This window comes from Centroberyx gerrardi, chromosome 17 (assembly GCF_048128805.1).
Source record: "Centroberyx gerrardi isolate f3 chromosome 17, fCenGer3.hap1.cur.20231027, whole genome shotgun sequence".
Taxonomy (NCBI): Eukaryota; Metazoa; Chordata; class Actinopteri; order Beryciformes; family Berycidae; genus Centroberyx; species Centroberyx gerrardi.
Genome location: NC_136013.1, coordinates 7,126,475 through 7,139,611, shown reverse-complemented (window position 1 = coordinate 7,139,611; position 13,137 = coordinate 7,126,475). Strand labels below are relative to the sequence as shown.

At 42.1% G+C, this 13,137-nt stretch overlaps 1 protein-coding gene across 5 annotated transcripts in view; it reads left to right on the top strand.

Moving 5' to 3' along the window:
* dtnbb (dystrobrevin, beta b) overlaps positions 1-12,605 on the top strand; it is a 29,021-nt gene extending 16,416 nt beyond the window's left edge. For 3 of the 5 annotated variants that reach the window (XM_078289423.1, XM_071903996.2, XM_078289425.1), the window contains 8 exons: positions 3,361-3,451; positions 4,060-4,148; positions 4,997-5,110; positions 7,022-7,118; positions 9,060-9,219; positions 9,673-9,762; positions 10,043-10,096; positions 10,752-12,605. In XM_078289423.1, coding sequence (XP_078145549.1) covers positions 3,361-3,451; positions 4,060-4,148; positions 4,997-5,110; positions 7,022-7,118; positions 9,060-9,219; positions 9,673-9,762; positions 10,043-10,096; positions 10,752-10,777 — 721 coding nt within the window. In that variant the 3' untranslated portion in view covers positions 10,778-12,605. Of the gene's footprint in view, positions 1-3,360; positions 3,452-4,059; positions 4,149-4,996; positions 5,111-7,021; positions 7,119-9,059; positions 9,220-9,672; positions 9,763-10,042; positions 10,097-10,283; positions 10,310-10,751 lie in introns of all 5 variants that reach the window. The other 2 variants (XM_078289424.1, XM_078289422.1) reach the window with 2 other exon arrangements.
* The last annotated feature ends 532 nt before the right edge of the window (positions 12,606-13,137 follow it).

The window sequence follows — 13,137 nt, the reverse complement described above, 5'->3', positions numbered from 1 at the left end:
GTGGCAATATCTTGAAATATGGCAGATCACTGATTTGATTTGCATTTGAAACAAGTGTGATTATCTCACCCTGTTGGCAGATATATTCCATTTGTTTTAAGAAAAATGAGATGTTAAGAATCAATACTAGATCTTGCCTCGATGGACATTTTTTGCAGTGCGGAACTCAGTCTTGCCTCGGAGGGCCGACAGTATCAAGATTAGAGCGGGGGTTGAAGGAAGCTGACATGATAGAGACACCCGAGGCGGTAAATGATGCCTTGCATCCAGCCCAGTGGAGGTCAGTGAAGACGGCACGTGCTGCAGCATGTACAGAGAAAAGCACCACTCTCCTGAGGTTTGTTTCACTGTGGCAGTAATGAAGAAGCCTGATAACCTTTGTCTTGACATTTTGCTCTGTGAGTCAGAGCTGTTTTGGGGAGATGTCATGCACTGAGGATGCTCGTGCCTGGGGGGGGGGCATAACAACTACAAAGCTGCCATATTTAGGGCAGAAATTGCGCATTAAGCCACCATGACGCTTCCAAAATAGGTTGTATTGAGTGTCAGTATGGATACCGGGAGATAAGGTGTTGAATCAGGAGGGAAGGAGCAGGCTTGTTTAGGTCTGGTTGCAGAGAGCAGAGGGCCAGTTCTTACCAGCCTCTCACTGCGAGCTGACATACTGTCACATTTGGTTTGTAAATATTAATCTATCGTTATAATTACTCTGCACTGGTCTGCCTCCTTTCACATGAAGGGCCTGTGAGTCAAAGATGCCACTGCTGAATAATGCAAAGCTCCTTGTGGCTCTGCCTCAGTTCAACAGCCCCAAACCGAATGTCATGCTTGAAGAGAGAAAAGCAGCACTAGCCCTGTCCCTGCTTGTTGTCCCTCTCCTATTCCATTTTTTATCAGAATAAAAAAGACAATTCATATTTCAGTCAGCTAGGCATTCTGGTCTCTAGGATTTTGAGCTTGCTATGCGATGTCGCTCCAGACTAGAAACTGCACGCCCTCTGTATGAAACGGTGTTGTGCTCGGGTCTAGACGCGCGAGTCGTGCTCCCAGCCTCCATCACAGTCTGGTCTCTGATACTGTCTGCTCTGCTGACACGGCATCTGCTGCCTCCTGCCTCGCTCTCTCTCACAGACAATCGCTCACCACTGGTCCTCCAAGGGCGAACCGACACCGCGCAATTTATTACCTGTTAGTCATGCAGAACCACAGCGGCAGAAGATAAAAAAAATAATAATTTCCTGGCTCGAGCTCGATGAGTTTTAATTTAGAGTTAACTGAGAATTGACCAAATGTCTGTGGATGTGAAAACTCAACTGGTAGGGGTAGCAAGTGTGTGTTTATACCAGGAGCTGCCAATACTTGCCTAAGGTGGATACAGGGACTTATCAACCTCTAAAATACTTCAGTGGGTGACATATACTTCATGAAAATGGAGGCATTGGAAAGACCTAGTGTTGACTAACTGATCCTCTATTTATCTGCACTGTCATGTTTTATTGTGCAGAGATGGCCTGATATGTGTAAATGTAAAGTTATTCTACTGTTGCAGTCAAAGCACAACACACTGGATAACAGAATATGTTAAATACCTAAAATTTAACAAGTGAAACATGTTGTCCCACATGAATGATGCAGGCACCCATTGGGCCAATCAGTAACAAGATACTTCATCAAAATTGGACTGGTGGTAACCTTTAATTGTAGCAACCAATCAATGTAAAACATTTTTTACGCCAAAACGCACATATCACGTTTGAGTTAAAAATATTTAAAGGCCAATCAGTGTAATTTGTAAGGATAACTGGATTTGTGTTGCAAGTCTCATGTCAATTGGACTTGCAATGTAGGAGTTAGGGCCTTTCAAAAATAGAAATTTGAGATTTGATTTAATTATAGCCCCCATATCAGACCAATTAGTGTGATTTTTGCAAACGCCAGAACACAGCGCAAAAGTGTGTCACCTCTCCGAGTTTCTTCAAAATCCGAGCAGTGGTGTCTGAAATATTACATTTGAGTTCAAGATTTTGACTTAATTATAGCAGATTGCATTGTGTGGGAGACAAGAATAAATTAACTAGTAAAGAAGAGCATCAAGGCCAGTCCAGGAGGGCTTATAAGCACTTCACACATCCTTGTCTGAAGGCTGGCAGCCTGGTACTGACCATTAGGTGGTAGCAGGAAACTCCCTGACAAAGCAAAAGCATGGAGCGTCTTCTAGATTGATCGCCCAGAGAGAAGCAGCAAGACGAACAGTCCAGCTCCGAAAGAGTCTGTAGAGTCGTAGTTCTTCCTGTGCCAACGGAGCAGGATCCTGATGTGCTTTAATATATTACTTTAATCTCTATCATTATAAACCTCGGGCTCCGTCTTTGGTTTAGGCTGAGGATGAAGCCGTAAACTGTAAGAAAATGTCATTTTTAACAAGTCTTGACTGAGCCTTAAAATCCTATTTTGCTTTGCCAGTTGGGTGAAGTGATTGCACTTGTTCCCAATGCAAATCAACTTGTCTGAAGAATTTTCTTGAATCAGGTTACAGTATCTTGAAAGAAGTGGAGTGATCTGCCTTATTCTGCCTTATTTCAGGAAATTGTCGCTGGTGTCAAGAAAATGCTTGAAAAAAAGAGAAACAGCACCGGAAGCAATTGAAACGATCTTATCACATTAGCAATTTTTTTCACATGTTTTAAGAGAGATAAGATTTTAATGCAATCCTTGCTGAAATGGACATCTTTGCAGTGTGTAGCAGGACCGGGGCGCCCAAGGCTGCAGGGACTTTAGCTGTTGATGCAGTGTGTTTGAAGCCAGATTGGGTTTAATGGGCTTAATCATCAGTCACTCCCCAGTCAGAGCTGGAGTGCCGTCCTCTCGGAGGCTGAGAGCCCAGCGTCGTTTCAGCTCTCCTTCACTCCTCACTGCAGACCGCTCGCTGAGAGGGGACAGCATATGCCCTGTCATCTGTTCATGCCATATGCCACGCCCACCATCATTTGAAGTCACATGCGTATTTGACTTTCCCAGTCAATTGTAAAATGGCCGGAATGGGCATTGGCGCAGTCACTAATGCATTTGTCATTCTGCATTCTCTCTTTTGTCCATCTCAGTTCATTGTAATAACCAATTATCACAGATTGCCCATCAACACTAGAGTCATAATCAAGTGGCACATAGAAAGGTCACCTCAATGAAAGTTTATTTTGTTTGATGCAAATTCTTTTACATAATCACAGCGATGGCACAAACTTGTCCTTCTACTTATATAATTTGTTTTGACATTAGATTCAGTGTTGGAAGTTGTTGCTCTGTGTGTGTGTGTGTGTGTGTGTGTGTGATGTATCTCTCTCTCTCTCTGACTTTGGGCAGTGTCTTGGAGAGTCCCAGCCGACTAGATGAAGAGCACCGCCTCATCGCTCGCTACGCTGCCCGCCTGGCAGCCGAGGCGGGCAACTCCACAGTGAGTGTCACGCAGGACGCCCCGTGGTGGGCTTCAGTCAACCTGCATTTCACATTTAATGCTCTGACAAGTTATTGTGTGACGCTGCTTTGTGGCTGGAGAACTTAACTGTTGAAGCTGGAGTTGGAGGATTCTACACTGTGCAAAAAAAAACAAGTCATTCCATTTTGTACTCAGCACTTAAAATGTTATTTTTCTTAAAATAAGTGGAAATAATCTGCCAAAGGGGTGAGATAAGTTTACCTATTTCCAGCAGTTTCATTTGTTTAAAGGGTTTTCTTGAAGCAAGTGATTAAAATAAGGCAAATTATTCAAGATAGTGTCACCTGCTTTAAGAAAATTTCCATTGGAAACAAGTAAAATTAACAAGGAGGTTTGTTTTTTGTTAAGATGAACATTTTCGCAGGGCACTTTGCTGTCTCGCTGTTATATTGAAAGGTAGACCGGAGCTGTTGTGAGCTGAAATGGCCCCCGTGTTTATGCAGAGTCATAATAAGGCTCCAGCAGAGCATCATTACTGTTCACTGCGGTCAGCAGATAGCGGTTGTTGTTTGACTTTTGTTTGCCTACCTTTGTTAATTCCATGCTATGATAATTTTGTCTTTCAGCAACAATGTCCTCCAACAGATTTGAGTTTCAACTTCGATGCCAACAAGCAACAGAGGCAGCTGATTGCAGAGCTAGAGAACAAAAACAGGTGGGGTTCTGTCATTTAGATATCAATGATATGTTGCAAGCAAATCACTGTTGGATCTTCAGTGTATTTTGTTTGTTCTCATTGCATCTAGTTTTAAACAGCATATATGATGGCTGTCTGTGACTGCATATATTTACAGAATGGGTGGCCTCAGGGGAATTAAAGGGGAGAAAAAACACTGTTTAAAACACTTTTTAAAAACAGCTATTGGCAATGTACCTTGCATTTTTTCAGCTATCTAAAACATCAAGGCTAAACATCAGGGTTTGGTCTCAGTATCTCAAAATCAAAGAGCAAGGACTTCTTTCTAGACTCATCATTTTGCACGCAATGTTCAGGGAGACATGGTAGAAATCCATCGCAGAAGAAGCAGAGAAACTAATTCCTCCACCCACAGAAGCTGCGATAGACCACAATGCAATGCAGCCACAAGACATGCTTTGTTTTGAGTAAGGGATACGACTCTCACTTTCGTCACAGGGAGAAACTTTCACTCGGCTATCATTACCGCTCTCTCCACCTACATGTATAACCCACAGCTGAATGCGACAAGTTCACGCCCGTTCCGTGGGGGTTGTTAAAAGGCATTCTGGGAAATGTAGGAAATCACTAACTGAAGTAGAAGTAGATGAGGCAGATTGAGGGAGTACACTAAAAAATTAAATTGCAACACTTCATCACAAACTAACTCCTGGCATGGATTGAAAATCACAAATTGATTACATAACAGTGTGGAAGTATCCCACAGACATCCCACATTTAAATGAATGATTGAGTGAGTGATTGATTGGTTGGCTGGTGGGTTGATTGATTGACTGACTGACTGACTGACTGATTGACTTCCTCAGGGAGATCCTGCAGGAGATCCAGAGGCTGCGTTTGGAGCATGAGCAGGCCTCTCAGCCGACCCCCGAAAAAGCCCAGCAGAACCCCACCCTCCTGGCCGAACTACGGCTCCTCAGGTATCGACCCTCCAGCCATCACCCCACCTTTTAAATGCTTCACCCACTGTGGGAAGAAACCTATCATCTGACAGACATCTACACACATCTCCTAGCATAGTGATGGGCCGCTGTTTGTTTTCATTGCCCAACAACAGGAAGAGTGACATATTGAGGAAATAGTAGTAAAACAAAAAGTACCTAAACAACTTCAGGTCTTTTGTACTTATGTGGGTTAAACTCATTCTTCTAGTAGCAATGCTTTCTTTCCGATTCAAGAGTGTGCTTTTGAATCAGCCTGAGCAGCAGCATGGGCATTTGTCATGCTGGCAGGGCGCTGGGACTCTTGGGTTCAACTCTTGGAAGAGAGTAGAGACTCATCCTGAGAGCAAGCTGCAGCGCCTGTTGCCCTGAATGACTCCTCGTTTGTCTGTTCTGCCCTAAAAAGGCAGACAACAGCAGCTAGTTTTTGTGAGGTTTAAAGGTCAAAGGTCACGACTAGGGTTTAGATTTCAGATGAACAAAAATTATACCCATCAGTGCTTCTATTGTCTGCAATACTTTTAGCAGGACTGGACTTGGATTTTTCTCAGTTTCACTACTCACACAGTCACTGCTCTTTGTACCATGTAGTTTTCAAGTTTCAAGCACAAAAACATGATGTAATTCAATTGGAAAATAGAAAGATATGATCACTAGAGGACACAGTTATTCCTCTCTTTATCTTCTTCTTCTTCTTCTTCTTCCTCTCCTTATTTTTGAGGCATAAATTGATCCTTGTACTCCAGTAATAATCTCTTTCTACTTTACTTCTTGTTTTTGAGCTGCCTGAGGTGCAGTGGATTTCTCTCTGTTGTAATTCAACAGTGTTTAGACACATTATCTTACTCATTGAGTCTGTTTGTGAGGGTGACTATAGAATTCAGACCTGAGACCAAGGATATTATTAAAGTAGAGGCTTGCACTGTGTTTGGTGTTTGGAGGCTGGCTGGACTGCGCTGTTATTGCATTTTCTTTTGCCCTGGGATATAAGAGAGAGCAGAGACAGATAGAGGCAGCAGATGTTTGTGAGTGTCTGATACGAGGACGAGACAGACATGAGTGCTACGGCTGTCTGAGGCTTTGGACTCTTTTAGATGTAATACATCCTGTGAACACCAGAGGGTGACGATAAGACGGTGATCTCCTCGCCAAAGTGACGGCCAGACATTTAACCTTTGAAGATGACCAGACGGGAATAGAAAATGTCATTCTTTTTAGTGTTGAGGGAACCGACAACAGATCAGTTTGAAATATTGAAAGGTTATCAGAGTCACTTTGATTACCAAGTACAATAAATACACAGGTGTTTGTGTCGGTTACATTGGTACAGATATTGTCAATTTACAGTGTGTCACGTTACATACTGACACAACATTGTACTAGGGCAGCAGGACCTCAAATACAGTGCAATGAGATGATGTAAAACAAAGAATATCACTCCACATATTCATTCAGTACACAATGGCTATGTGGATTCAAGCAGCATTTAATATTGTTATAGGTATAGAGGAAGTATAGTGTCCAGTTGTGAACTTGTGCAATCTACTAGTAGATAGTCAATGAGCCACAGCTAGAAAATTGTATCCACAACTAGAAAACATAAATACAAAGAAAATGCATCATATGGTTTTCTCCCTCCAACCCCCCACCCCTCCCCAAGAAAATACATAACAAGTACAATTGCAATTACAGTACAATTGTCCATAAATATCATAATATAAATCACCAAATAAAAGCCACTCCTAAACTGCAACACCTACTGGAACATGATCCTTGCTTTGGGTCCAGTAGCGAATTATCCCCAACAACACCCCCAAATCTACAAAAATTCTACAGGAAACACATAGATAATAAATTACAAACGTGTTTCATTCCTTCCCTCTGCCACAGACACAGGAAGGATGAGCTGGAGAGGCGCATGTCGGCCTTGCAGGAGAGCAGGCGGGAGCTGATGGTGCAGTTGGAGGGACTCATGAGGCTGCTAAAGGTAGGATGATCACCTCTGTTTCCAAGAGATTAGTCTCCAGGCGGGACAGCAAGACCTCTGAGTCAGCATTTCGACCCTGTGATGGTGTATGCATACTAACACACTGTCCTAATTCATTCGGTACTTTGCTGTTCTTCTTTACTGTGTTACGGATTTTGTTGATGCTAATCTACTGCACACGATAGGGTTTTATACTTGGTGGCGTGTTTGATAACATGAGATGTGAACATCTTTACTTATTTGAAACAACGAAATTACAGTGATCTAAAATCGTGTTAAAGTGCCTTATGGTGCATGCAGAAATCCCTTTCTTCTTCTTTCACTGCTTTAATTCTGTTGCTCTCTCACTCTTCCTGCTCTCTCTCACTGCTTACCTTTGCTGGCTGATAGGATGAGGAGCAGAAGCAGGCAGTAAGTGGCCCTTAATTCAGTTTGCAAGGCTCAATGACTGGCTCTCGTCATAGCACTTAGTGTAACGCTGCTATACTCCCCCCTATACTCAGATGTGATTCCCATTCTGCAGAATTGTAATGCCCTCTGAGCCCTCTTTTCAAATGTATGAGGAGGAGTGGAATAAGAGAGGGAAATTGCAGTGTTTTCCTATAATACATTTTAAGAAGGAGGTTAGCAATGATGGAAGGAATCCACTATCTAACTGGGTTACAGAGATCTAGTCCTCTAATCTAGGCTACCCCACCATTCCCTTGCTCTTATCTGCTCTTACGTTATGAGATAGCTCAAACCATAGGCTGAGATACAACCTTTAAAACCAGCTTTCTCAGGTCCATGGTCCAGGCGAGTTGAGAGAACTGTGTTTTTCTTAGCCCAAATGTCAGAGACCTGTTCCTTTCATCAGCGCTAACAACCTCCCTTCTAATGTGACTGCAGTCTGGCTGGCCATCTGCTGCCTGGCTCTGTGCCATCGGCCCGGGCCTGCACCAGTCCCAGGGACACACAGTGCCCCTTTCTCTGCGAGCTATAGCGCCCGACCCAGCACAGGCCCCAGCCGCTCACCCACACATGGTTCTCATTACCCCCTCAATCCAGTAAAGGTGCACTATAGAGAGATAGTGTATGGATGTGTGCCGCTGCACAGCCAGCCAGTATAGGATTACCATAAGGTTTTCTTGCCTTTGGACCATTGTTTTTGTTTGTTCTCCCTCAAAGGATTAAGTTCTTTTTGCCACATCTGTGTCTGTGTTTGTTTTAATAAAAGTCACCTTTAGAGGCAACAAGGTCATCTCTCCTTAAAGCCGCAATCTGTGATTGCAATATGGCAGCGTCCCTTGAAACACAGTCGCCCCACAATTGGCTTTGTTGACATAGTGATTAATTGGATTGAAGATATTTTTTCACTCTGAGGCCTAGATCCACGCGCTATGTCACGAAAATGACCAAATCAGAACGCCATGCTGTGCACTAATCGTGCACAATGAGTGGAAAGCTGCCTAATAGCACTGGTCAAAAATAGTCTCTTTGGCCTGTCATGCTCATGCATATGTAAATTGTATGTAAATCTCATTATGTTGACCATATTATATTTATTTTTAGTCAAGGCCATGCAAATCAAGATTGCACCAAATTCATTAACATTTTGCAACACCAACTCCCCCAAATTATTGTAACGCATGCATGATCCTTTGAAAGGTGGCGTATCAGAGAATCTGAACCTGAATCTGTTACCTGACTTTTCTGTATGAGGTGTGGCAGTATGAGATGACTAAACATGAGTTTTATATGTATTTCAAGACTGTAAAATGTTTTATATCTGTAATGTTTGCAAGCACTGCAGTAACACACTTGTATTTTGAGTTACGACAGGTTAAGAAAGTTAAAAACAAACTTTGTTTTCCATCTACAAGTCAAACTCTTCAAGGACATTCATGATTAGACACCAAATTTAGATGGTCAAATAACTTGCTGATTGTTTGTCTGTTGCAGTCCCAGTCTGGAGGCTCCCCTCATTCTTCCCCCAGTCATGGTGCGGGCTGCTCCATGCCCATGCCCATACGCTCCACCTCGGCTGGGTCCACCCCTACTCACACACCACAGGACTGCCTGGCGGGGGTGGGAGGGGACGTGCTGGAGGCCTTCGCTCAGGGTGAGGCTCTTCCTCCAAGGTGGATTTGGAGAACACACCAGCACCTGTCAATTAACAAACAAAGAGTTTCATTCCAAAATTAAATCTCCACCATTTGCAAAACGTGGAAACTATGTTGACAAATGATTATTGGCATGAAAATAAAACTTGTTATGGAATACTGTTGAATTTATTGGCTTGAAGCCCTTACTTACAAAATAATAACATTTTAGAGGATGCAATCATCTGTATGTTTTTTTTTAAAATGTTGATCAATGAACATAAGCTAGCATTTTTTCCCTCAAAATGATAGTGTTTTCAAATGAAACCCCTCAAATGATAATACTTTACGGCATGTGTACTTTACATAATCACTAAACTAAAAACTAGTAACTAGTAAAAACAAAACTAGTAACTGTGAGTGTTTTTTTGTTTTTTTTTACCTTGAATTGAATATTGCTCTTTGTGTCCCAGGTGTACCTAGAAATCTTCGGAATGACCTATTAGTTGCTGCTGACTCAATCACAAACACCATGTCATCACTGGTGAAAGAGCTCCACTCAGGTTGGTCTATGACACATGTGTCAGAGTTTGACTCTGTTTTGTCACCTGCATTTTATTTTCTTTGAGTCTGTTTTATTGCCTGGGGTTGAGTCTTTAATCACGGATTTGACACCTCATCATTAAATTCTCTGGGCTCATTTGTTCCTCCGTGTTTGTGTCTTTTTGAGTATGTTTTGTCACCTGTGTCTCAGATTTTATTTTATTTTTTATTTTTTTTACATGGTTTTCTTTACACGGTGACCAAAAACATCATCACTGAATTCTCACGTCTCATTTGTAGTAGATGACGGTGCAGAGGAAGAGGAGACCAACATGAGAAATGGTGGGGACAGAGGTAAGTCTGAGCTGAATGGCAGTACTTGTAGTTAAATGCATGGTCGTAATAATAAATGCATCCTAATTTAAACTTTTGGAGATATTTACTCTATTGGAACGGCGCACATTTATTTTGTTTGATCATGAAAATGAGGCATTTTACATTATATAGTAAATAAGCCATATTTCCTTTCTCTGTTTTCCAGCTGAGGCAGAATGAACAACAAAAAAAGTATGAATTATAATCATGTAATGTTATATTACGCATGGCATATTACAAGGGTTGTGTTCACACCGCAAGCAACTCGAGAATCCAGTCGATTAAAATACATCAATTTTCTACAACTAGAGAAATATTGGCCGATGTTAATCACGGCTGCGTTGTTTCCTCATTTGCTGGTCTGGAAAAGTTGTTCTGCACCTGGAACATTTTAGAACTGCAACACTTGGATGACAGCTTCATCAGGCAATCAGACGTTGCTCTATGTCTGGGATTTTGCTGCAACACGCTTGTTGCAGTAAGCTAGATCAAACCTGCCAGTGTGGGTGCTACAGTAGCAGTGTGAACACAGAGTAATTTGTGTTTTCAGTTCTGCGTATTTCACAAATGTTTGCATCCAGGCTGCCCGGGCTGTCAGCAGCACTAAAACATGATTTCATCTGTGTGTTTCCAGGCACAGTGAGAGCACAGAAGCACTGAGGGAAAGACAACACCATTCCATCCAATAAGGACATACAGTCATCAGCTGGGAAGAGTCAGTAACAACAACAACAACCCCCCTGGCATTAGCACGTAGAGTAATGCATGCTGTAATCTAACAGGATTTCACTATGTGAACTGAAACACCTTTCCTCACACCTTGCAGGTAGCAAGATGTGTCTAATTAGCGAGTGTATATGTTGTTCTGTATACAAAAACTGCTGTAAGTACCTAATGATTTCCCTCATGACTGCTAAGGAATGGCTTGCTGTGCTTTCTCCCCCAACTGTTCCATTGAAGCAGATCATTCTGTATATAATACTGTAAACACATGACCTGGGGAACGGCCCGACATGGAAAATGACCTATTTTCACGACATGTTCCCTGTCATTGCTTTTGTATGATTAGCGCTAGTATTTTTTTTCGTTAGCATTTTTGCATGAAGTTGCACTCATGTCTGGATTTAGGTACTGTACCATGTTACGCCAGCTCTTTGTGGGTTTATGATGACAGCTGGGGCGTCAGAAGTGTCTTGCCTCAGAATTCACATTGAGTGTGTTTACATGCACATTCAGAATTCAAGTATTCTGTTTAAGAGGTGACGCCATATCCCGTTTACAATAGCCAGGATAAGCTCCCGTCTCGATTATGAGAATCCCAAACATGAGAGTTGGGATCCGCCCACATTAGCTTATACCTTATACTATTTACTGTTGGGTGCAGTGGGTGTCAGCTCAGTTTCCATGGTAATATTCAGACTATTCTGTCTATTCATGCACACAGGGATATCTGCTTTTGGGATATGAAGATGCAAATAAACAGCTTATCCCCATTAAGACCTTAACCAGGATATGAGCTCGTATCCAGAATACTGTGTGCATGTGAACGCACCCATTGAGTCACATACTGTACTGCTGCTACTGTGCGCTCAGTGAGCCACCCTTGCAAACAAGAGGGCTGTGTGGTCAGAGAAACCGAGGGGCTACTATAAACACAATAACGGCCTGACTCTCATTGTTTCGTCCCAGTGAAAACTTAACTGACGTAAAGAACCAAGTCAGCACACCTGAAGGGCATTTTAAAACTCACGCAGCACGGTGCCTCCTTCCAAATACACCGACTAGTTGGTAGCAACAGTATTTATTGTTTAAGTAAAGGGTAGGGAAGCACCTCAGGATGTTTAAATGAATAGTACAAATTAGGCATTGAGTTTTAGTTGTGAATTACAAAATGGACACTTATACAGTATGTGAGGATGTAAGGAAGTAGTAAGTAAGTAGAAAATGCTTTGACAGCTTTATTTAGGACAAAGGAATAGAGAAAATGTTTATGTGCAATGAAGGTAGGTGCTCAGGGACTGCAGAGCTATTCTAGGTGGGATTTGGTGGTTATGTCCTTTAACTGCTAGAAGTCATTGGCCACAGACTGGCTTCAGTTTGCTACAGGTCAAAGGTCAATGATGATTCAAAATGAAGGGTTTCATTCCAAAACACGAAATATCCACTGTGAGCCAAAGTTATTACTGCTATTCACCACTCAATCCTTTAAACTGCAGCTAATAACTTCAGAAATATCCCATAGTTCATTTTACTGTCATATCAGCAGTCATTTTGTAATAGCAGATGCCACTTTTGCCAAATGGTGGATGTCTGGTTTTGGAATGAAACTCTTCAGATCTTTAGAGGGAAATAACAGCAAGTGGTTAAAAGCCTGGTAAAGAATGTGGATTATCAGAAGGAGAAAAAGACTTTCTGAAGTGCTACTCGGTGGAGCATGTTGATGGATATAGTTTGTTTGTGTGTGAATTTGTGTCTGCCTTGGATAGGGAAAGCTATCTGTCTGCGACAGAGATAACTGTCGACCAGAAAGGTTATTTACTTGAATCAGATCTAAGTTACTTTTACATATTTGTCTTCTGGTTCAACGTTTTGTCATTCAGGGTAGCCATTCATCTCAAACGAAAATGAGCAATGTCTGGTTTTTAGTAATGTAATGTGATAAAGGTCTAGGAATGATTTCAGCGTAATGTGTTCAGTTCGTGAAGGAAATAATAATGTATGTTGGGCAAAATCTGCATGGTAGCACCAACAGGTCGAAAAAACTGAACTGTGCTTAAAGGATAAGGCTGATGTTTTTTAATGCATTTCTTACCGTCAACAAATCCTATGAAAATAACAAAATCAGCAATGATTTTGTTTTGCCAACAAGTCTCATCCATGTAGCCGGTGCCCAATGCAGCCATGTCCCAGCAACCATAGAACTCCATTGTATTAAAAAACGATTAAAAACATGTCAAAGAGCCATGCCGTTGCTCTGGGCAACATATTTCATCATCGCGATGCACCGGGCCGGCCGACTT